A 23,145-nucleotide genomic window follows, 5' to 3' on the forward strand; every position below is an offset into this window, starting at 1 on the left:
AGCAGCATGGTCATTGTTCTCAGATTGTACCACTGACTGTCATACATCCATTGAACAGACTGGTGCATAAGTAGGCATAGTTTTATAAGGACAAATATTGTCTTACAACATTTATTAATGTAATTAAGCAGGTAATGTAAACAGAATCTGATGGTGACAGGATGCAAGTGTTAAGTAACTGTATATTATAGTTTTTCTTAACTCTGAAGAAGGGTTGAAAAATTCTGGTGGTCCTTTTTGGAAGTAGTGTAGAAAAAAAAAGTGTTTCAGAACAGAAACTCACTTTTTTGGATGTGGAATGACATTATGTATGTATGTTTTCTTTTTCTAAGGCGTTCGGGTGTCATTATAAACATAAATGGCATTAAACTATGCATGAAATTGTACTTTCTTGAGAGTCTGTAGTTTAGATATACTAAAGAAAACATTAAAATTAATTAAAAAGTAGTGTTTAGGAGAATGAAAAACTCTGCACATAAGCATAAGCATTCCTTAGCATTTTATCTTTTTGTCAGCTATGTGAATCTACTGCAGGTTGGGCCACCTAAAAGCATCTAAGGACTGCTAAGTGTTTTCTGTAAAATTAATTCTGTTCAGAAACACTGGCGCAGTTTCCTTTTGAATGTTTTTTTTTTTTTGTTTTATTAATTCAGCCAGGTAAACCGCCTATCAGAAGCACACCCTGGAGTACTAACCCGGTTAAGGGACTTACTCAGAGGAGCACTGTATTCTGTCAGAAACTGAGAGTCAAATTCAGCTTTATTAAACTTGTTAGCAACTTATGCCTTACTGTCTTAAGCATCTTTGCTATTTGTCCAGCATAGATAAGTGTTTAAGAGTTAACATACCTTGCTTAATGTTTTTAGTAACTTTTTATCATGTGGCTGTGGTTTATAAAAACTATGAAAATATTTTAAATTGTTTATTTTGACCTAAAGGAAACAATGGAAAGACTAACGTGGCTGGCGTCAGAGAGGAGACTGAGCCAAGAGGGAGACTCTGAGGAAGAGAATTCTCAAGAGGATAATTCTGAACCAGAAGAGGAAGAGGAAGGAGCGGACATTGTTCAGAAAGGCGAGGAAACAGCAGATGACACCGTAGAAAAAACAACAGGAAAGTGTGTATCAGGTTCCACATCACCGCAGGTTGCACCAGAAGTAGAATCCAGGAACACTACTCAAGGTATGAATACGTATTTGCATGTAGTATTTAACACAATCTCTATTACTTGAACAAACATGCTCTTGCTACAATTTATATTGCAGTTGAAATAAATCATTGTCTGAGATTAAATTATAGGAAAATGAGATTATACAAACAAGAACTACTAGCTGATAAGTTTACTGCTGTGGCTGGACACATTTTTGAAAAGATGTTTGGTAGACTTGTGGATGAAATTGTGTTGCAGCAGTTAGCTATGCTGACTCTCATTTAATGTTTGTGTAGTTTGTCTTTTTTGCCTGGAGTACCATCTGCGTGGAGTCTGAATTTCCTCCCCAGTTCTGCTGGGTTTTCATTGTGTGTGTGTGTGTGTGTGTGTGTGTGTGTGTGTGTGTGTGTGTGTACACATCTATATATATATATATATATATATATATATATATATATTTATATATATATTTATTTATTTATTTACACACACCCCCACTAAAGACATGCAGTAGGTGATTTAGTAATCCTTCATGTGGGATTACAAGTTCTGTGTAGGTGTTCCACAATAAACTGTTGTCATTTCTGGGCTTAGTTTCTCTCTGCCTTGCACCTGTTAGGTGCTGGTTTAGATGTTCTTCGTGTTTCACTGTTGCAGTCATTACATTTGGGTTATCTGCTTGCAGGTAGCCCTCATTCGGCCTGATTAACAAAGTCATGGGTCCTTCGTCGGTTGTTGTACTTTCTTCCATGACATCAGGGGTATAAAACATGCAGCCAACGCCGTTTCATCAGTCTTTCTTGCCATGCGTTGCCTGAAGCAGAAGCAGTTCGCAAGTGCCGGTCGACTCCTGAAATTTTCTTTTTCGAGTTTCAGAACCGAAGTCTTCAACTAAAGCTAAGTACCCCGTTGGAGAAACTTTTTCTTGCTCCTTACCGATGTCAGTAAAAGTTAATAATTGCATTACTTGTGGAAAGCAAATACCTTATAAAGATTTTCATTTGTACTGTGTATTCCTTGCCTAGGCCCTGACCACGACGTACCTTGCTGTCGGTTTTGTGCTTTATTTAATCAGCGCACTATCCGTCGTCGGTATATTTTCGCCTCTAAATATTTCAATTCTCGGTTTAATTATCCAGAAATGTCATCACTTAGCCATCCCATCCGACTACCGGGCTTCCGAAAAACTGCTAAGGTAAAGACAGAGACAGGCTGCCAAGGTCCAAAACTGCCGACGACGCTTCTCCTAAGCCAGTCGCCAATTCGGCGGTACTCACTGAGGCGCTTTCGCAGCCCCTGATACCTGCTACTTCTGATTCACAGGCCTCTACTGAGACCCATTCGGACTCCGGTGTTCTGTGAGATGCTTCAACTGTGGAACCCGCGGCTGTCTCTACCTTCGATGGGTCTGGAGCCGCTATGCAGGCACCGGCTTCTGAGGGTGTATTCAGGCCTACGGACTTGTATATTAAACCGACGCCTCCTTCTTTACTTAGGCCTAAATCTCGATCCATGCCCAAAAAAACGATGCCCAGTCCACATGCTCAGGCCTCTATGCCTAAAAACAAATGATAAGAATGGCTGAAGATCTAATAACTCTAATCAGGGGTAGCCAACCCCCCCCCCCCCTTCTAAGAGGCCTAGGACTGAAGTTGATTATGAATCTTTTGATCAGGATTCTGTTTTTTCCGATTCTTCTGATGATCTGGATTTGCCCTTATCTACTTATGAAGATTCTGATGCAGAGGACTCAATTCCCTCTGCGTCCCCTCCTGAGGATTTTTCTTTTGAGGAAACCTTACATATTCTAAGGGAGCATTTCCACTGGGAAAGCCAGGATTTTTCTGATTCAAAAAAGAGGCTTAGGGCTTTCCTTCTCCTACCTCAGCATAGGCCTTTGGCTATTCCTCCTGTACTAGACATTGTTGATGCTTTTTTGGAATCTAGTTTGGCCTCTGATTCCCTGCCTCCTGCTCCCAGAAAACCTGACAGATGCTACAGGGTCCCTGAGTCCCACAAGTTCCTTTTTAAAAATCCTATTGCAGATCCAGAGACTATTTCACAGGGGCCCAAGAGCATTAAAGCTTCTACTGCTAAAAATCCTACCCCTTCTGATAGAGAGTCCAGGGCACTGGGTAGACTGGGTAAGAAGGTTTACACTTCTGCACCCTTGGCCATTAGGGCTTTAAACTGCCAGTTTCATATGGTAAAGTATCAGCAACATGTTATTGGACTGCTTAAACAGAAAATGATATTGATTCCTGATTGTGTGGAAAATAAAGAATTACAGGATTTAATGCATTCTGCTGAACAAGTTGGAAAACATACTTTGCAATGTGGTTTTGAGTGGTTTTGATTAATTAGAGGCCTCTTGCAGGGCTGCTGTTACTGGGTCTGTGCTCAGAAGGCATGTTTGGCTTAAGAAGCATTCTTTGCCTGATCATGTTAAAGCTAAATTGTTGGATGCTCCTTTAAATCAGTACCGCCTGTTTGGCAACAAGGCTGGGGAAGTTCTTAAAAAGATGGAAGATAAAGCTAAATCTACAGGTTCAGCCTCCTAGATTTATTTGGCACTGGCCCTCTAAGAATTGGTCCTTTTCAGCCCCTTTCAGGTCTTCTCAAGCCAAACCCAGACACAGCAAAAAACCCAGGTTTCAGTCCCAGGGGAGAGACAGAACTAAGCAGTGGGGGACCTCCACTTCCAAATCTGGGAATAAGACTCCCCCCTATGGTAAACTGTCTCAGTGACTTCCTTTTTAAAATTTCCAAGCACTTCTCAACTGACTGCCCTTTGGGGGGAAAGATTGCTCTTCATGCAAAGAATTGTGAACTCATTACCCAGGACAAATGGGTTTTTAAATATAGCGTCCCAGGGATGCAGATTTCACTTCCACACTTTGCCAACACCAAGCGGGTGACTGGACCTACCCCCAAATCAGTGGGCAGAGGCCCAAAAACAAGTACTTTCTCTCTTAAGCATGGGGGCTATTCAGCTGGTACCAGAAGAGGAAAAGGGACAAGGTTTCTACTCAAGACTTTTCCTGGTTCCCAGAAAAGACAATTCATGGCGTCCTATCCTGGGCCTGTCTACTTTAAACACCTTTTTGGAGATTCCAAAATTCAAGATGCTGACTCTTCACCAGTTACTTCCTATGCTAGGCAAAGATGCCTGGTTGACAGCACTAGATTTAAAAGAAGCATACCTGCACATCCCAATCAGGGAATCGTGCAGAAAATACCTATGCTTCAAAGCAGGCTACAGGCACGATCAGTTCTCTGCACTGCCCTTTGGCTTATCTACTGCGCCCAAGGTATTCACAAAGTGCCTAGCTCCAGTTATTGCATTTTGCAGGCAAAGAAATATTCAAATATACCCATACCTGGACGATTGTCTAATTCAGGCAGAAAGCCAGGACATACTTTTGAATCATCTGGCCTTTGTACAAAGGGTTCTAACTTGTCTGGGGTACACCTTAAACGAAAAGAAATCACACCTTGTACCCTGTCAACAAATTATATTCCTGGGAGCAAGCTTGAATACAACTTCCCAGATGGCTTACCTCATGCCAGAGAAACAAATTAATTTGACAACCTACTTCAAACAAGTGGCCACAAAAACCCTGCTATCTGCAAGACAAATACTGCAAGCCTTGGGATCCATGGCCTCCTGCATTATTCTAATTCCATATGCAAGACTGCATATGAGGAAACTACAGCGGTATCTAAAAAGCCTATGGTGTCAACATTCTCAAGACCTAGAAACAATGATTCCTATCATACCTTGCCTACTCCTAGAGTTCCTTTGGTGGGCAGAGGCCTGCCACCAAAACAAGGGACTACCTTTCACACCACCCCCTGCTGCCCAAACCCTAACAACAGATGCATCAGATTATGCATGGGGGGGCTCACCTGGCAGGGAAGTGCATTCAGGGCAAATTGAACCCAAGTCAAATGCACCTGCATATCAGTCAAAAAGAAATGTTAGCTCTACAGAATGCTCTGACAGCCTTCAAGGACCACATTCTTCCAGGACAACTAATGGTAAAGACAGACAACACGACTGTTATGTGGTACATAAACAAGCAGGGGGGGTACACATTCTTACCCCCTCTGCAGACTAGCCATGGCATTGTGGAACACAGCCTTGGGCTACCAAGTGCACCTACAAGCCCAATTCCTGCCAGGAAAATTAAATACACTGGCAGACGGATTAAGCAGAAACCTCATGGACCCACACGAGTGGAAACTGGAACCAAGGATTTTCAACATGTTGACAAGTAAATGGAGAGCCCAGATATAGACCTATTTGCCTCCCCCCAGAACTACCAATTGGACAAATTTTGCACAAGGGACTCCCCACAATCAAGCTTGGAAAGTCTATGCCTTCTCCCCCTCTGCCTCAGCTCTCCAAAGTACTACTAAAATTCAAACAGGACAAACCAAGGATGATTTTGATTGCTCCAGAATAGCCGTGCCAACACTGGTACCCCCTCCTGCGCAGTGTGTCATGGTTATCTCCATGGCACCTGCCTCAGACTTCTTCCCTGCTGTCTCAGCAGGAGAGCCAGATTCTGCACCCTGAGCTTCTAACACTGAACCTTGCAGCCTGGCTAATTACTTAATCTCTCCTTTACCATCCCTTAGCAAACCTGTGATGGATATCATTTTAGAGGCAAGGAGGCCTAGTACTAGAAAGTCATATGTTGAAAAATGGAAAAGATTCTGTGCCTGGAACCAGTCTCAAGGGATGAGCACAGCAGCGCCCAATTTACCTCAGATTTTAAAATACTTAACTGAGATGCTTCACAAGGGCCTGTCTTTTTCCTCCATTAAAGTCCATGCCTCAACCATTTCAACTCATTATAACACAGAACCTCCCCTCTTCTCTCATCCACTGCTCAAGCAGTTCCTCAGAGGGGCCAACAATTTGAGACCACCCAGGAGAGCTCCAACTCCAGCCTGGGACCTTAACTTTGTCTTGGAGAAACTCACTCTACCTCCTTTCAAGCCAGCTGCTACTGCAGACTTAAAATTTTTTTCTTGGAAAACCGCATTCCTTTTAGCAATCACTTCATCTAGAAGGGTATCTGTAGTTACAGGCTCTTATGGCAGTGGAGCCTTTCATCATCTTTCATACGGACAGGGTGTCCCTGAGAACCAATCCATCCTTCATGCCCAAGGTGGTATCCAGTGTGGCTCTTAATCAGTCCATTCATTTGCCAACCTTCTTTCCCAATCCACAGAATAAAGGGGAATGGATACTGCATTCCTTAGATGTGCACAGACAACTTAGATTCTACTTGGTCAGGACTAAACCTCAAAGAAAATCTGAACAACTGTTGGTGGCATTTGCTGCAGGGGCAGAGGGGAAGGCAATTTCAAAGCAAACCATTTCTAAATGGTAAGCCATTGCATTCATTTCTGCTATAAGTACCATGGAAAACCTATTCCCCAGGGGATCAGACCTCACTCCACCAGGGCTGCATCTACCTCTATAGCCTTTCTCAGAGGTGTCCCTACCAGGGAAATCCTAGAAGCTGCTACCTGGAGTTCTGTACATACTTTCACCAAGCATTATCATTTGCCATTTTTCTCTAAATCCAGAGCTGGCTTTGCCACTGCAGTCTTGCAGGGCCTTATAGCTGGCCCTAATGCTATCTGAATTCCTCCTCCCAACCATAGCTTTGGGAATCTACCCAAATGTAATGACTGCAACAGTGAAACATGAAGAACATAGTACAGTTGTGTACACTTACCATAAATGTAGATGTTCGAGTGTATTCACTGTTGCAGTCCTGTTTACCCTCCCTCCAACCCCCTAACTTCTTTTGGCTATACCTCAACTTTCCTTTACTATGCTTAAAAGCCTTTTTGGTGTATTTGCTTTTTTGTTGGAGGTATATCTTTGTGCTTTTATATTTAATTGCTTCCCATTATGGGGGCACCTGACATCTGGGGCAAGAAAAACTGATGTAATGGCGTCAGCTGCATGTTTTATACCCCTGACGGCCTGAAGTCGTGGAAGAAGAGACAGCAACTGATGCAGGACCCAAGACTTTGTTAATCAGACCGACTGAGGGCTACCTGCAAGCAGATAACCCAAACGTAATGACTGCAACAGTGAATACACTCGAACATCTACATTTATGGTAAGTGTACACAACTGTACTTTTTTTGGTTCACCCTTGACCTGACATGAATAAAGCATTACCTGAGGAATGAATGAATAAATGTTTATTAAAAAGTGATAAATGTGAAAGTAAAATGAAATGGTCACATAGGTATTCATCAGCTTGCTTATCTAAAGAGAATGTTATTTAATTGAAACAACTTTAATAATGTAGATCAGAAAGTATCAATTAAAATACTGAGGTATTTGCAGATAACCTTTTTTTTCCAGCAAACATCTTTATTATATTTTCATATATGACATAGGCAATCTATACAAATGAAAACCAAACAACATGAACACCACTTTAGCTGCAAACAGAACACATTACAGACACCATTGAAACAACTGTAGTTGCAAACATTATACATCACTTATAATCTATCCAGTCATTTAAGCATTATATGTCTCATTCAAATCCTGATTCTTAAACCTCGTTCCTGCTCTGCATACATTCTTCCCACGATTCCCATTTTTTCCTATGTAGTTTGCTCCCTGCCTTTTCTAAAGATGTCAATTCCAGTTGTTCTATTTCTGTTACTGTATTCACTAATTCTAGTAAAGTTGGTCTAAATTTTGATTTCTGTTTTCTAGTAATTGCTTTTTTGGCAGCCACCATACTCAGCAAGGCTTTACTATGTCTAGGCGATTCCGATTCTATATCATAACTCAAAAAAAAAAAAAAATTCATCTCCCAAGTTAATTCAATCTGCTCACCCAGCATCTCTGACACAGCGCTCTGCAGGGAATCCCTAAACTCTGCCAGCTCATTACACTCCCAAAAAATATGTTCCCAGCCACCTCTTTCTTGCCCATCACACCTCCAACACTTGCGATCCACCTGAGAAAATTTTCTTTGGAGTCTCCTTGGGGTATAAAAATGCCTATATAAACACTTCCAGGCAAAGATCCTAAATCTTCTAGACTTTGTTGCATATTTGAGATATATATATATATATATGTATGTATATATATATATATATGTGTGTGTGTGTGTGTGTGTGTGTATAGCCTCCCATCTTTTCTTTGTAAATTGCTTATCCAGTCTCTCTTCCCAATACTTTCTAAGTTCCTCTGATTGATTCTTATAATTATCATGCAGTATTTTATATGCTTTACTAATTATTCCTTTTTAACGGCAGCTTCTGTTCTAGATTTTATTAAAAACTCTACCAGTACTGATCTTTCATTCAGGAGCCCCCTGTTTCTTTCTCTTTGCCTGTACTCTGATATCAATCCTTGATAGGGAAGCCAATGTCTAACCTGCAGTCCAAATAAATTATTGGCCTCTTCACATTCTGTTACCCTTCCTTTTCTAGTTATTTGCTCCCAATACCTTGGTTCATTTGCCAGTTTTCTCCCATAAATTCCAGCTCCCTCTTGCCTATTATCTGTATCCCTGACTCTCTTCTCCATTCTCATGCGTTTGGTTCTTAGAATGCTCCCTGCTATTTTTTATGAATATAATACTTTGTATGATTTTTGTTGTTCTCCTTAAGAGTTTGCACCCAAAATCCCAATCTCTCATTATTTCTTGAGCATCATCCCTGTATCAGCATCATTGCTTTCCACTTTAAATTATAGTTTTCTGCTTGTGCTATATATGAGAGTCTTAACTATTTTTCTGTAAAATACCCCCTCAAATTGGGTAAGCCTAGTCTACCTTATTCTATTGGAAGAATCATCTTATCCCACTTGACCCTTGCTGTCTTCCCTTCCCAGATAAAATCCTTCAACTCTTTTTTAATTGCTATCCACAGCTTCTCCTCTGGTTGGTAAAATATGCCTGACCTGTGTATAAGACTAATGGGACTAAAAACATTTTAATGGCTTGTATCTTAGTATCTGTATCCATATAACAAAGCTTCCACTTTTTCAATTTTTGTATTATCTTCTTTTTAGTCTCTTTCCACATATCCTTAGCTGACATAACAGAGTCATTTCTAGTCCATACTCCTAAAATATTTCATTGTATCATGTCCCCATAAATATGGATATGGTTGGACCAATTCATATGTGGGTACATAATTTATGGCTATCTCCTTTGTTTTAGCTTCATTAATTTTGTATCCCAAGAAGATTTGAAACTGTCTTAAAATGTTCCACAACACTGTAATGTCCCTTTCTGGTTTTGTTATGTACAAAATAATATCATCTACAAATAGAGCCAGCTTTTCCTGACTGCCATACCAATTATGTCCTTGAATTTCTGAATTCCTTATTTTCTTTGCCAGTGGTTCTAAATATAATGCAAACAACAAAGGTGAAGCGGACATCCCTGCCTGGTTCCTTTATTCAAGCAGAAATTATCGGAGAGGACCCCATCCACCTTAATTAGTGCCTCAGATCCCTCATGTATTCTTCTAATCAGCCTTATTATTGTATCAGGGAAAGCAAATGATTCCATTGTGCTACTCATGAAGTCCCACTCTACTCTGCTTTCTCTGCATCAAGACCCACCAGTAAAAGTGATATTTTCTTACATTCTGCTTTCCTCTGGATCATCAATGTTCTGTTAATATTTGCAAATGTTTGCCTCCCCTCCACAAAACCACACTGATTATATCTATCAATTTTGGTATCACTTTTGCCATTCTTGTAGCCATTATACACACAAACACTTCATAATCATGCTCTAGTATTGAAATGGGTCTGTATGAGGCTGGATCCAATGGATCTTTGCCCTCTTTAGGTATTACCGTTACCACCGCCTTCTTCCAGGATGCTGTTACTTCTCATCCTCTTAAAATACTGTTAAACAAAACCATCCAGACCTTTAAACTTCCACAGGAATTCCATCTATTCATGGAGACTTTCCTGTAGATTGGTTATACACAGCTACTTTTATCTAATCAATTCCTATCCTAACTGTTAGTAATTGAGCCTCATTTACCTCCAACCTGGGCATATTTAATTCTTCCATAAACGTTTCCATTTGTACCTTTTCTTGATTTCCATATTTCTCTGCTTTATACAAACTTCCATAAAATTTCTGAAATATTTCTAATACTTCTTACAGGGTCTCTTGTTACTTTTCTTGTTATAGGCTCCCTAAGCTTGTTGACAGGACCTTTCCACTTTCTGTTGCCTGAGTTGTGCTAAAAGTTTTTGTGCTCTAGAATTATCATCAAAAAACAGTTGCTTAACAGCAGTCTTTCTAAACTTGCACATATTGTCAAAGTAATCCCTTAATTTCTGTTTAGTATTCTGCAGTTGCTCCTTTTCTTGTTCTGAGAGATTCCCCCCATTTTGAAATACTTTAGTCAGTCTCTCTAAATAATTCTTGTTACTGTTCAACCATATACTGTTTAACCACGTTTATATCACGTTATCAAAAGATGAAAATAGTGAACGCTATTTCATCGATATAAAATATGTAAACCACATAATATCGAACATTCAGAACAGCAAATTTTTTCCTTGGCGAAAAAATTTGCTATTCCGAAACACATAAACACAACACAAGCACACCTAAAAAAAAAACCATCAATACACACACATACACTTATAATCCTACAACTAACCCTACACTAAACTATACATTACTATCTATCCACTTACCATAACCCAAACCCTAACCCTAAGGTCTGTCACTATCGCACACTCACCTAATCCACGCCCTAATCCTAACTCACTTAACGCGCCCCTAACCCTAACTCACCTAACCCATGCCCTAATCCGAACAACCACACAATTGCACACTTACCTGAACCCGACCTGTAAATCACCACCACAGAGTTGAAAATAGCGAAGCCACAGAACCGGCCAACCAAATTCTTTCCCTAGGAAAGAATTTGGTGTTCTGCAGCTTCGCTATATTTAGTGTTCGATTAAAACGGGTCGATATTAGAACGTTCGAAGTTTTAAAACTTCGATGTTCTGATATATACCCGTTTAACCATATCTCCCTTACTTATATTTACACCCTAGTTTTAAACTCCACTTCAGTTTTACCCACTCTCTAGCTATGCTTTCAGAAGAAAATTCTGCCTTCTCTAGTAGCTCCAGAATTAATTCCAAAACACATTCTTTGAATTCCTCTCTTTTCAGCCGATAGGTGGGAAGGTGCCAGTGTCGCATTTTTATTTCATTACCTTGCATTTTTATTTTAGTTATTATTGGCACATGATCCGAAAAAGTTATTGGGTGCATTTCAAGACCTTCAGTTCAGTGCATGTGTTCCTGTGAGATGTAAAATCTGTCTAGCCTAGCCCATTTTTTGTATCTCGTTGAGTAATATGCAAATTCACTCCAAACTCCTAGTATTAAATTTATATCTTCCATGCCAAGCATTTTCATAAATTGTTTCAAAAGTCTACCATCCTTTGTTATATTTTTCCCTTATAGGCCCTCCAGACACATCTTTACTGTTGCAAACCAAATTCCAGTCTCCACCTATAGGTAATATTCCTTACTGAAAGCTAATTATTTATCACAGAATTTTCTTAAGTTCCATTATAGCAGTTTTAGGGGGGTGTAAATGCATGCCAGTGTAATCCTCCTCCCTAGCCAGTAGCCTCTTACTACTGTGTATCTTCCATTATTATATATTTTTTCCTCTTTTATCACTATTGGAGCTCCTCTTTCAGTTACTATAAGTACTGCTCTTTCCTTTGCCCCGGATATTCCGCTAAATAACTGTCCTGAAAACCTTCCTTTATGAAATTCGCACGTTCAGTTCTTTCCAGGTGTCGCCTATAACATAGCTATTTGCACTCTACATTTTTAATATAATTCACAACTCTCTTTTTTATGTTGATCTGTAAGACCATTCAGATTGAAAGACATTACAGAACGCATCATTTCTTATATAGTTATTATTACCACCTTTTATGTGTAACTACTTGTTTTGTTAAATGTCTCCTTCCAACTGTTCAGCAGGTTGGTCTTTTATACAGTTGTTTCTTGCCATATCTACATGTGCCTCTGCCATGATATGGCTTCAGTAAGCCATCCGACAACCGATCTTCTGAAAAAAAACATAAGGATAAAGACAGAGACAACCCGCACATGTCCAAAACTGCCAATGACGCTTCTGTTAAGCTAGTCATCAGTTCTCCGGTCTTCACTGAGGCACTTATGCCCGTTTCTGTGCATTTGCAAGCCGCTACTGAGACCCTTTTGGAGTCTGGTATGCCGCAAGACTCTTCTTTGACTAAGGATCCTGCAGATGTCTCTACCTTGAATAGGTCCGAAGCCGCTGAGCAGGCACCGGCTTCGAGCCACCAGTACTCGATACAGACCGACGACGACTTTCGCATCTACAGTTCTTTCGAAAACTACAGAGTTTCTAAGGCCCAGGGTATGAACTACACCCAAAAAAACGATGACCCAAGCTCAGGCCCCTGCTTCCTTGCCTCAGTCTCAAATGCTTAAAATGGCGGAAGACCTTACAATGCTTATCAGGGGAAGCCAGGCTGCCCCTTCCAAAAGAAAAAGTGACTTGTCTCCAAGAGTTTTTTCTGAACAGTAGTCCGATGATTCTGATTCATCTGAATATGAAGATGTGCAAACCCCTCTCTGCTTATGAGGATTCTGATGCAGAGGAATCCATCCCTTCAGCCTCCTCACCCGAGGACTTTTCCTTTGGGGAAACCCTACATACTTTAAGGGAGCATTTCCAATGGGAATGTCAGGACTATCTTCAGTCAAAAAAGAGACTCACAATTCTTAGATCTTCCACAGTACAGACCTCTGGCCATTCCTCCTGTCCTGGATGTTGTGGATGATGTCTTATTGAATCCAGTCTGACCCCTGACACCCTCCCTCTTACTCCCAGGAAACCTGACAAGTACTGTAGAGTCCCTGACTCTCATAAATTTCTTTTCAAAAGTCCTACTGCTGACCCTGAGGTCATCTCTCAAGGACCTAAAGGAATCAAAGCAACTTCAGCTAAGAGTCCCAACCCCTCAGATAGGGATTCCCGAGCATTATACAGATGGGGTAAGAAAAGTATACACCTCTGCTATTCTTGCTATTAGAGCATTAAATTGTCAGTTCCATATGCTGAAATATCAGCAACATACCATGGAACTCCTCAAACAAAAAATATCTTCTTTCCCTGATTGTGCAGAAAATAATGTGCAGAAAATAGAGTTACAGGAGTTAATGCATTCTGCAAGTCAAGTGACTAAGCACACCTTACAGTGTGGTTTTGACTCCGTAGAAGCATCTTGCAGGGCAGCAGTTATTGGTTCTGTACTTAGAAGACATGCTTGGCTTAAGGAACAGACCTTGCCAGACCATGTCATATCCAAATTATTGGATGCACCCTTGCACAAAGACAACTTATTTGGCACCAAGGCAGAAAAGGTCCTAAAAAAGATGAAAGAAAAAGCTAAATCTATGCAGACAGTTAAGGACTTTGTACAGGTCCAGCCACCGAGCTTCAGTAGGCATTGCCCCTCCAAGCACTGGTCCTTTTAGGTCAACTCAGCCCAGACCCAGGAGAAGCAGCCCCCCCCCAGACAACAGACCCAGGGAATGCAGAGATCTAAGCAATGGAGTTCCTCATCTTCAAAACCAGGGAGTGCTAAGCTACCCCCTTATGGTAAAAGCTCACAATGACTTAACACTTCTACCCCCTCCCTCTACCCATCTGCACTTGCCCCTAGGAGGAAAACTCTCCTTCAATGCAAGCAACTGGGCCACCATTACCAACGACCGCTGGGTCCTTAACATAGTGTACCAGACATACAGATTTTATTTTCACACTCTGCCAACCCCAAAAGGGTTCCCAGATCTCCCCCCAAACCAGCGGGCAGAGGCTAAAAAGCAAGTCCTTTCCCTCCTCTGTATGAGGGCAATAGAGCATTTTCCTGTAGAGCAGACAGGCCAAGGTTTCTACTCCAGACTCTTCCTGGTACCCAGAAAAGAGGGCACATGGCGCCCCATCCTCGACCTATCCATTCTAAACACCTTTCTGTTGATACCAAAAATCAGAATGATCACCCTCCAGCAGCTTCTTCGTATGCTTTCCAAGACTATGTGGTGCATTCAGGGCCAGTGGAGTCCAAATCAAATACATCTGCACATCAACCAAAAAGAGATGCTAGCTGTTCAGCGCACCCTGACAGCTTTCAGACCCCTACTCTCCCCGGGGCCTCTGCCAATCAAAACAGACAACACCACAGTGAATGTGGTACATCAACAAGCAGGGAGGGACTCACTCTTATCCTGTGTGCAGGCTCGCCATGACCCTTTGGCACATGGCCACAGCCATGCAACTGCACCTGTTAGCATAATTCCTGCCAGGTTCTCTAAACTCTCTGGCAGACAGCCTAAGCAGAGACCTGCTAGACCTGCATTAGTGGCAACTAAACCAAATAACCTTCACCCTTGTAACCCAGAAATGGGGCACCCCGAAGGTAGACCTCTTTGCGTCCCACTCCAATCACCATCTCGGCAAACTGTGCACCAGGGAACCTCACAGCAAGGCCTGGAGAGTGGATGTTCTATCCTTCCAGTGGGTAAACCTCTTGGTCTATGCATTTCCCCCTCTACCACTCATTTCAAGGGTACTGATCAAAATAAGGGAGGAAAAACTGAGAACAATCTAGATTGCCCCAAACTGGCCATGGCAGCACTGGTACCCACTATTGTGCAGCCCGTCACCCCTGACACCATGGCACCTACCTCAGATCCAACATTCCTGACTCAGAGGAATGGAGAATTCATGCATCCCCAATTGCAGACCATCATTCTGGCAAGACTGGCTTATTCCCTGACCTCTCCTCAAGCTGCCAGTCTAAGCAAACAAGTTCTAGATGTTATACATGAGGCCAGATGCCCCAGCACTAGAAAGTCTTATGCTGACAAGTGGAAAAGGTTTTGCACCTGGATCCAGGCTAAAGGAGCTGGAATGGCACAACCCAACGTACCTGTCATCCTGGATTACCTGGCAGACATACTACACAAGGGCATAGCCTTCTCTTCTGTTAAAATTCATTACTCTGCCATCTCTGCTCATTTCAGCACAGAGCCACCTCTTTTCTCGCACCCTGCCATCAAACAGTTCCTAAGAGGGGCTAACAACTTGAGGCCACCCAGAAGAGCTCCTACCCCAGCTTGGGATCTAAACTTTGTGTTGGAAAAGCTCACCCTGCCCCCCTTTGAACCTGCAGCTTCAGCAGAGTTAAAATTCCTCTCTTGGAAGACAGCCTTGCTTCTGGCCATCACTTCAGTTAGAAGAGTATCAGAGCTACAAGCACTTATGGCTGTAGAGCTATTCATCATTTTCCATGCTGACAGGGTCTCCCTCAGGACTAACCCATCCTTCATGCCAAAAGTGGTATCCAGTGTGGCTCTCAAGCCAATCCATTCATTTGCCCACTTTTTTCACTAACCCACAAAACAAGGGGGAAAGGATTCTGCACTCTGTAGATGTGCACAGACAGCTCAGATTCTACCTAGACAGGACTAAATCTCTTAGAAAAACTGATCGATTGCTAGTCAGCTTCGCTGCAGGAGCAGAGTGCAAGGCCATATCCAAACAAACAATTTCCAAATGGATAACACATTGCATCCATTTCTGCTACAAACATCACGGAAAGCCTCCCCCCAAGGGGGTCAGGACACATTCCAACAGTGCAACCTCCACCTCTGCAGCTTTCCTCAGAGGGGTCCCCATCAGGGACATCCTGGAGGGGACAACATGGACTTCTGTTCATACCTTCACCAAACATTACCACCTGTCTATCTTCTTGAAATTCAGGGCAGAATTTGCCACTGCAGACTTGCAGGGCATCCTAGCCAGCCCCCTGTCTTCTTGACTACCTCCACCCTTTTCTTTAGCTTTGAGAATCAACCCAAATGTGATGACTGTAACAGTGAAACACGAAGAACATAGTGCAGTTGTGTAGACTTAACATAAGTGTAGATGTTCAAGTCTGTTCACTGTTGCAGTCCTGGTTTCCCTCCCTCCACCCCCCTTGTCTCTCTCTCTCTCTCTTTACAAGGAATTTTTGGTATTTACTTTCTACTGATGATGGTGTTCCGCCATAACCTAGCTCCTTATTGGGGGCTCCTGACATTTAGAGCAAAAAAAAAACTGATGTAATGCCGTTGGCTGCCTGTTTTTATACCACTGACAACCTGATGTCAGTCCTGAAGCAACAGCAGCCGACACAGAAAAATACTAAGCTTCTGGTATTCGGGCCGATTGAGGGCTACTTTGGCAGGGATAACCCAAATGTGATGAATGCAACAGTGAATACACTTGAACATCTACATTTATGGTAAGTGTACACAACTGTACTTTTTTTTTGAAAGCCAGCAAACAGAACAGCCAACCCCCCCAAAAAAACCCTCCTAAAACCTATTAACTTAATAACAACACACAAAACTGTGCATCTTCAAATATTGAAGTCTTTGCTTCATAATAAGAATACAAGTTCTATGTCAATAGCTACACAGACAGGCTAAAGTTAACCAAAAAGAAAGGATAGTCATGCTAAGAAGTATGGGGTACAGCCTGTGCTACTAGTAAGTGCTGTATGATTTTGTATGTCTTTATAGCTTTCCCAGTTGTGAAAACACTTGAATGCTTTCAGTAAGCACCTTCTCCAAGCCATTTCTCTTTAGCAAATTGTCTTCTAGTGATGCAAACCATACACAAAACTGCTAAGGGTACCTTGTTTATCAGAAAAAGCCTTATAATATTCAGTATTCTTTTTCATTTACATGCTTTGTAATAAACGTATTACTGGATAACGTCTAGGGTTTTAACCCAGTCACAAGCATGGGAAAAAGCACACTGATTTTTCTTTTGTCACACTCTCTTAACCAGGCTCTTCCTCTCTCCCATCTCCTCCCCTCTTCCTTCCTTTTTTTTTTTTTTTCATTGTGTCTACTTTTCTTAAAACTGACCAAAGAAAAAGATAGAAGGGTGAAAAAGAAGGGAAAAAAAGCATACATTTTAAACTGAGAAAACTTTACTTCAGGTCTAATTTGGTTTTGCTTTATCTTTAAAACTGTCACACCTGGGAAAACCCCTGATTGTTTTCAGAGAACATTATTCCCTAGACAGTTTCTCTGTTCTTGTTTTTTTCTTTTCCCTCAGCCAATCCCCTTCCACCAGACTGTCTCCAGTTTCTCTTTATCATATCGTCTCCATGTAGACATGAAGACCAGCTGCACAAATGCTACTTGGTTTACTTAAATGCAATTGCTAGGAAAAAAAAAAGCCTCATATTGTTCAGTATTCTTTTTCATTTACTTGCTCTCGCTCTTAAAACACAGGTCCTTAATCAGTCATTTCCCTATGCAAGAATGAAAAAAGCACATTAATAAGAACTTTGTTATACATTTTTAACCGGGCTCCCTCTGGGATTTTTGATCATTGCATTGCCTATATTCCTCAAAACTGTACAAGAAGAAAAAGAGAATAAAGGAGAAAAAGAAAAATAACACCTGTCTACAGTCCTCATTACACTTAAAAATAGCATGCAAAGACAACCATGCACCACAAGTACAGTAGTATTAAGAAAGTGTTTTCTTTACTTTCAGTTAGCGTTCTCCCCTCATCCCCTCCCCAAAGCATTTTTCCAAACATTAATGACCTGAAGTAGTGCATATACTTTAGAGTCCCTCCACACATCAAACAGATTTTGAAAAAGTCCAATATTTCCAGATTTTCTTGTTCTGTCATATGTCACAAATATAATTGCATTGTAATCCCACATTAAGTTACTGATTTCATTACTGCTCTTCTCCATCACCCAGATCTTGTCTCTGCTTCATTTCCAACGTACTCCCAATTCTTCTAGTCAACTCTCATGCTCCCTTCCTTCTGTCCAACATTTTCTGTTGAAATACTGGAAAAGGTTTCACAGGTGCAATTTCTCTGTGGTCTTTATTACCAAAAGAACAAAAAGCAGAATCTTTGTTTCACAGTTCAATTTTTTGTGGACAAACTTTTGTATTTCCTCCTTAGCATGCATTTCATCGAAAAATGATTTTGTCCCTTTAGGGAAGAATACTTTAAAGATAGCTGGATACAGCAGTTTGAATTTCACACCTCCGCCTCAACATTTTCTGAAAAATGGAATGAATTTACTTCTCTTTTGCCTGGTGAACAATGAGTAATCATTCTCCACAAATACTCTTGTATCTCCCACTTTTAGTATTTTGTCCTTCCACAGTTTTGTTAAAATCAACTCCTTCTGGTAGGATTCCATCCTTACTACTATAGATCTAGGTTCCTTTCTTATGGCTAGGTTTGGAGCATACACACGATGTACCTGTTCAACTGACACTTCCTGCTGTGAAATACCAGTTCAGTTGCTTGTTTGTGCTTTCATAAAATTAATGCAGTCTGTTCCTTCCAGCTTCTCAGGTGTAGCTGAAAATCCCATGTTTTCCCTACATGCTCTGTCATCTAATTGTATTTTTTTTAAACATCTCTTCCTAAGCAGTCTTGTATTCAGCCAGCCTTTACTTCATTTCAACCTCTGATTTTTGCATCTTTTTCATCATCTCATCTGAATAGGGTTACCACCTGTCCCACTTTGCGAGGGACAGTCCCTCTTTGGGCAGTTGTGTCCTGACAAAAAATATTAAAAATAGCAAATGTCCTGAGATTGTAGGACATAATTATGTCCTATATTTTCTATAATAGTTGCATAAAACAGTTATTCTGTATATAAAATACCTAAATGTTGTAAGAAACAGAATAAGCAACTAAAATGCTACAAGAGTAAGCTTTTATTTAGGCAAAAAAGTTAAGTTCTATCCTTTGTACTGACCGTGGGTATGTGTCAGCCTGTAAAATCTGATTTTTGTCCCAAAAATCTCCCACTTTGGCCATTTGAAAAGGTGGCAACCCTACATCTGAATATCTGTTTAAAGCGTCTTCCATTTGTTCCAGCCTTTTGTTGTTATACTCTACCAGTGTTTTGTTTCTTTTAACCAGGTCTGTATGCAGTTGGCTTATATCTTCCTGTAGGTTATTGGAAGTCATGTCTGAAGGTTGCATTACTTTTTGCTGAACAGCTGCAGAACTCTCCTCTGGCACTGTTTATTCCTCACTCTTTGTAGCTGATTTTTTCCACGTCTTCTGTGTTTCTTTATTGTTGATATCCAGGCAGTGTACTTACTAGCCAGTTACTGAAATGTACCCATAAACACAAGTCTACTGGCCTTCTCTGTTGAGTTTCTGTTTTCACACTGGGAGATCTAGAAACAAGCTGATGTAATGGGATCCTATCTCGCCTACATTCATGACAGATGGGTTCGGAGCCGATCCATCGGCTCCGACTCAGCAACTTATACACTAGCACGAAGTCTCTCATTGGCTGGGCTACTCCCTATCCCAGGATGCACTACACCTGCTTCTCCAGATCTCGTTTGCCGCTTTACAAGCTGGACGTGGTCTCGACTTGGCTGGAGCTAAGTGGTTCCTTTACCTTTATTGGTCTTTGACCTTGGGGTTTTTTTTGTCATATATTAACCAAACAGCTGTTTTAACAGCTATTCCTTGTTATTCCTTAACTATTTGCTACTTTTGAGTGTTTGAGTGTCTTCTGGTACTTTAATTTTTCAGTCGGGCAAGGCCCGTTTAAGTTAGAGGGCCTTTGCCCTACCTTGTGTGCTATTTAACTTTTATTACCTTTTGTGGTTAATTGTTTTCGGGCCAAGCCCGTTTAAATTAGAGGGCTTTGGGCCGTTGGACTTGTTTTGTCTGTTTGTTGTGAGGTAAAATTTTTTCTTAAGTACTCGCGCCAGTGTGTCTCGCGCTTGTCAGTTGGCGCAATTTTGTGATAGTGCTTACTAATTGTGGTAAAGTCATACTTGTTTAGGGCCTGTACTATGTCCAAGGAACACAAGTCAGGTTTTAAAAAATGCACTCGGTGCAGTTATAAAATGTCAATCACAGACAGTCATTCAGTCTGCGTTTATTGTTTGGGGCCGAAACATCTACAAGAGACTTGTAGCGTATGTCATGCTTTCTCTGCTAGAGTTCTTCAAGAACGCAAGAACAAGTTGATTTTGAAAGGGCTTATAAAACCTTCGTTTGAGGAAGCCTTAAATCCTCCTGTTGCTTCCAAAAAGAAAAGATCGTCGGCACCGACAAGTCCGTCGGAGCCGACCTCTAAAAAGATTAAATTGACCTCTTCTTCCTCGGCTCCACTGACTTCGGGGCCGAGGGTCGAAGGGTCTGCCTCGGTACCTCCTACTTCGGCTCCATTGCCTTCGGAGCCGCAAGTTGGAGTATCGAGAGGTGAATCACCTCCATCGGTTCCAATGGCTTCGGAGCCGGTGGAAGTGTGCAGCTCAGACTCTTCCCCCTTGGCTCTGAAGAAGGCTCCTTCGGTGCCGATGGTGGTCCATGCTGTGGTGGAGTCGGCGCCGACAGTATTGGAGCCGTTTCGGAGCCGGTCCCCTTGTCTCTCGGAGCCGAGAGGAAAGTCTTCTCGAGTGTCTACCTCCTCTAAATCCTCGAGACTGTCAGATTCGGACCTGGATAGGGTTTTACAGAGGCTTTTCCAATCTCCAGTGTTTACTAAAATGGTCTCGGCTCCAGCACAGTTTGCTTCGGAGCCGATCCCCCCTCCAACATATTTGATTCCTCCTCCAACCTCTTCGGAGCCGTTGGAGCCGGTGGTGGTGGAGCAATGTGGAGCCATACGGTCGGAGCAGAGACCCCTTACAGGCCTTTCGGCTCCGACTATGCTTCCTACCCTGTCCTCCGGTTCAGGGTTTGGTACTCATGACCTCTTCAGCGGGCCGAGGGAATACTTTGGGATTAGGTGCTTCGGTGCCTAGTCTTCCTCTCGGAGCATCGGCTGCTGGAATTCCCAGTGCCATCGTGGCCTCTAGACCAGTGACCTCCTTGGATTCTGGAGGTCCGGCCTTTGAGGCCATGAGGAGCGCGCTGGCCATGCCTTTGCCGGTTCAACAAGATTCTACCTCACCGTCCCTAGACTTGGAGACTGGTGCCTCTGTTGTGTTGCAGCCCCGGCAGCGGGCCCCAGGGCCTGAGGATACCCCATCGGGGTTCCCTTCTTCGGTGGTCCGTCCGAAACTGCTTCGGACGAACCCCCGGAAGAAATTGTGTAAGAGGAAGCACGTAGACTCCCAAGATGAGTCTATTACATCGGATACTGACCTCGATGACGCAGAAGGGTCCCCCAAATCATCTTCGGATGATATCTCCTTCTCAGATATCTTGGAGATTCTGAGACAGAGAGGTGACTGGCTAGCCAAAACCCCTTCAGCTGAGGTGTCAGTCTTCCTCAAGGCCTTTGGGGCCCAGCCTTCCGCCTCCTGGGTGTCTCCGCCCTTCGATGAACTCCTTGATTTGGTTTCTCGAAGGGTGTGGGAACACCCTGATTCTGTGGAACCGGTGCCTGCGAGGCCCAATAAATTTTTGTCAGCCCCCCCCCAGAAGGAATTTCTCACAAAGGGTGTGCCTGTAGATGCTTTGGTGGTGGCTTCTGCCACACAGCAGGACGTGGCAGAGGCTTCGACGTCTATTCACCCTCCTAATAAGGATTCTAGGAGTATGGATAGGTACGGGAAGCGTACCCTGTCCTCAGCGGCCTTTACCTTACGGTTGCTGAACTATTTATGTCATTTTACGAGGCTCCAAAGGGATCTTCTCAAAGAGCTAAATGACTCTATTGTTGGTAATCTACCTGAGGCGCTGGCCCCGACTGTTGGCGCACAGATGACTACCCTTTTTTCTATCGTTAACTCGTCCATGAGGCTCATTTCGTATGCGGCCGAAGGCGAGTAGAGCAGCGGGAACAGGCGTTGCCCTCAGGAGGCAAGCCTGGTTACGCTTTGTGTTCGTTCACGGAGGCCTTCAAGTCTTCCTTCGCGCCTTTGATGGGTCATCTTTGTTTGGACCCAAGGTGAAGGACACACTAACTCGGTGCGAGCAGGAGGGCAAGACTTTGACTGCCGTTGGGGCCCGTTTTTCCGCTCCTTCCAGGCCTTATCCCAAGGCCGGGAGAGGAGGGAAAATGTGGTTTAAAACATCCCAAAGTCTTTCTCTACTCCACCCAGTGATTCCCCTCCAGAGGCAGGGGAATTTTGGAAGACGCCGCCCCAGAGGTGGCAGAGGCCCCCGTAACTCTCGAGACCGCGATTCCTTTCGTGGTTCTTCATACGACCAGCGTTCCTGAGTTGTTGCCCGACTGTGCAACTCCGGAGCCAGTCGGGGGTCGCTTTGCGGCGCACCCACAAGCTTGGGAATCCATAACAAGCGATCGGTGGGTGCGCATCATTACCGGAGGATATATCATACCCTTCAACAAACCGCCCCTTTCTTTAAGGGAAATCCCGGACGTACCACCCAGTCAGCGGGATCAGGCAGCATTAGAGGTTTCAAAGCTGCTAGAAAAAAGAGCCATCCAGCCTGTCCCCATCGACCAGATCGGATCAGGAACTTACTCAAAGTTATTTTTGGTACCAAAAGACAGGGGACTTCAGGCCCATTTTGGACCTCAGTTCATTGAATCGTTTGTAAAGAAGTCCAAATTCGAATGGTCACTCTTCAATCTATTCTTCCTTTGCTGGAAAAAAATGCATGGATGTGCTCCATAGATCTCCAGGACGCTTACTATCACATTCCCATAGCTCAAGAGTCCAGGAGACATTTACGCTTCCGCCTCGGAGCCAGTAATTTTCAATTCCGAGCACTGCCCTTTGGTCTCACCACAGCCCCCAGGGTGTTCACCAAATGTCTGGCAGTGGTAACTGCTCACCTGAGAAGTCTGGGATTCCAGGTGTTTCCTTATCTAGACGACTGGCTCCTTACTGCCACCTCCGAGCATCTACTACTCCAAGCGCTCAGAGTCACGTTCACCTTGGGTCGTTTCTT

The 23,145-nt window shown here is 42.7% G+C and overlaps 1 protein-coding gene across 2 annotated transcripts in view; it reads left to right on the plus strand.

The window, feature by feature from the left end:
* The window catches only part of GON4L (gon-4 like), a 3,426,849-nt gene that overhangs the window by 2,608,521 nt on the left and 795,183 nt on the right, over window positions 1–23,145 (plus strand). For both annotated transcript variants that reach the window (XM_044080158.1, XM_044080159.1), the window contains one exon: window positions 939–1,182. In XM_044080158.1, the coding sequence (XP_043936093.1) occupies window positions 939–1,182 (244 nt within the window). The remainder of the gene's footprint in view (window positions 1–938; window positions 1,183–23,145) is intronic.

This window comes from Protopterus annectens, chromosome 8.part0 (assembly GCF_019279795.1).
Source record: "Protopterus annectens isolate FY-2018-M chromosome 8.part0, PAN1.0, whole genome shotgun sequence".
NCBI lineage: Eukaryota > Metazoa > Chordata > Ceratodontiformes > Protopteridae > Protopterus > Protopterus annectens.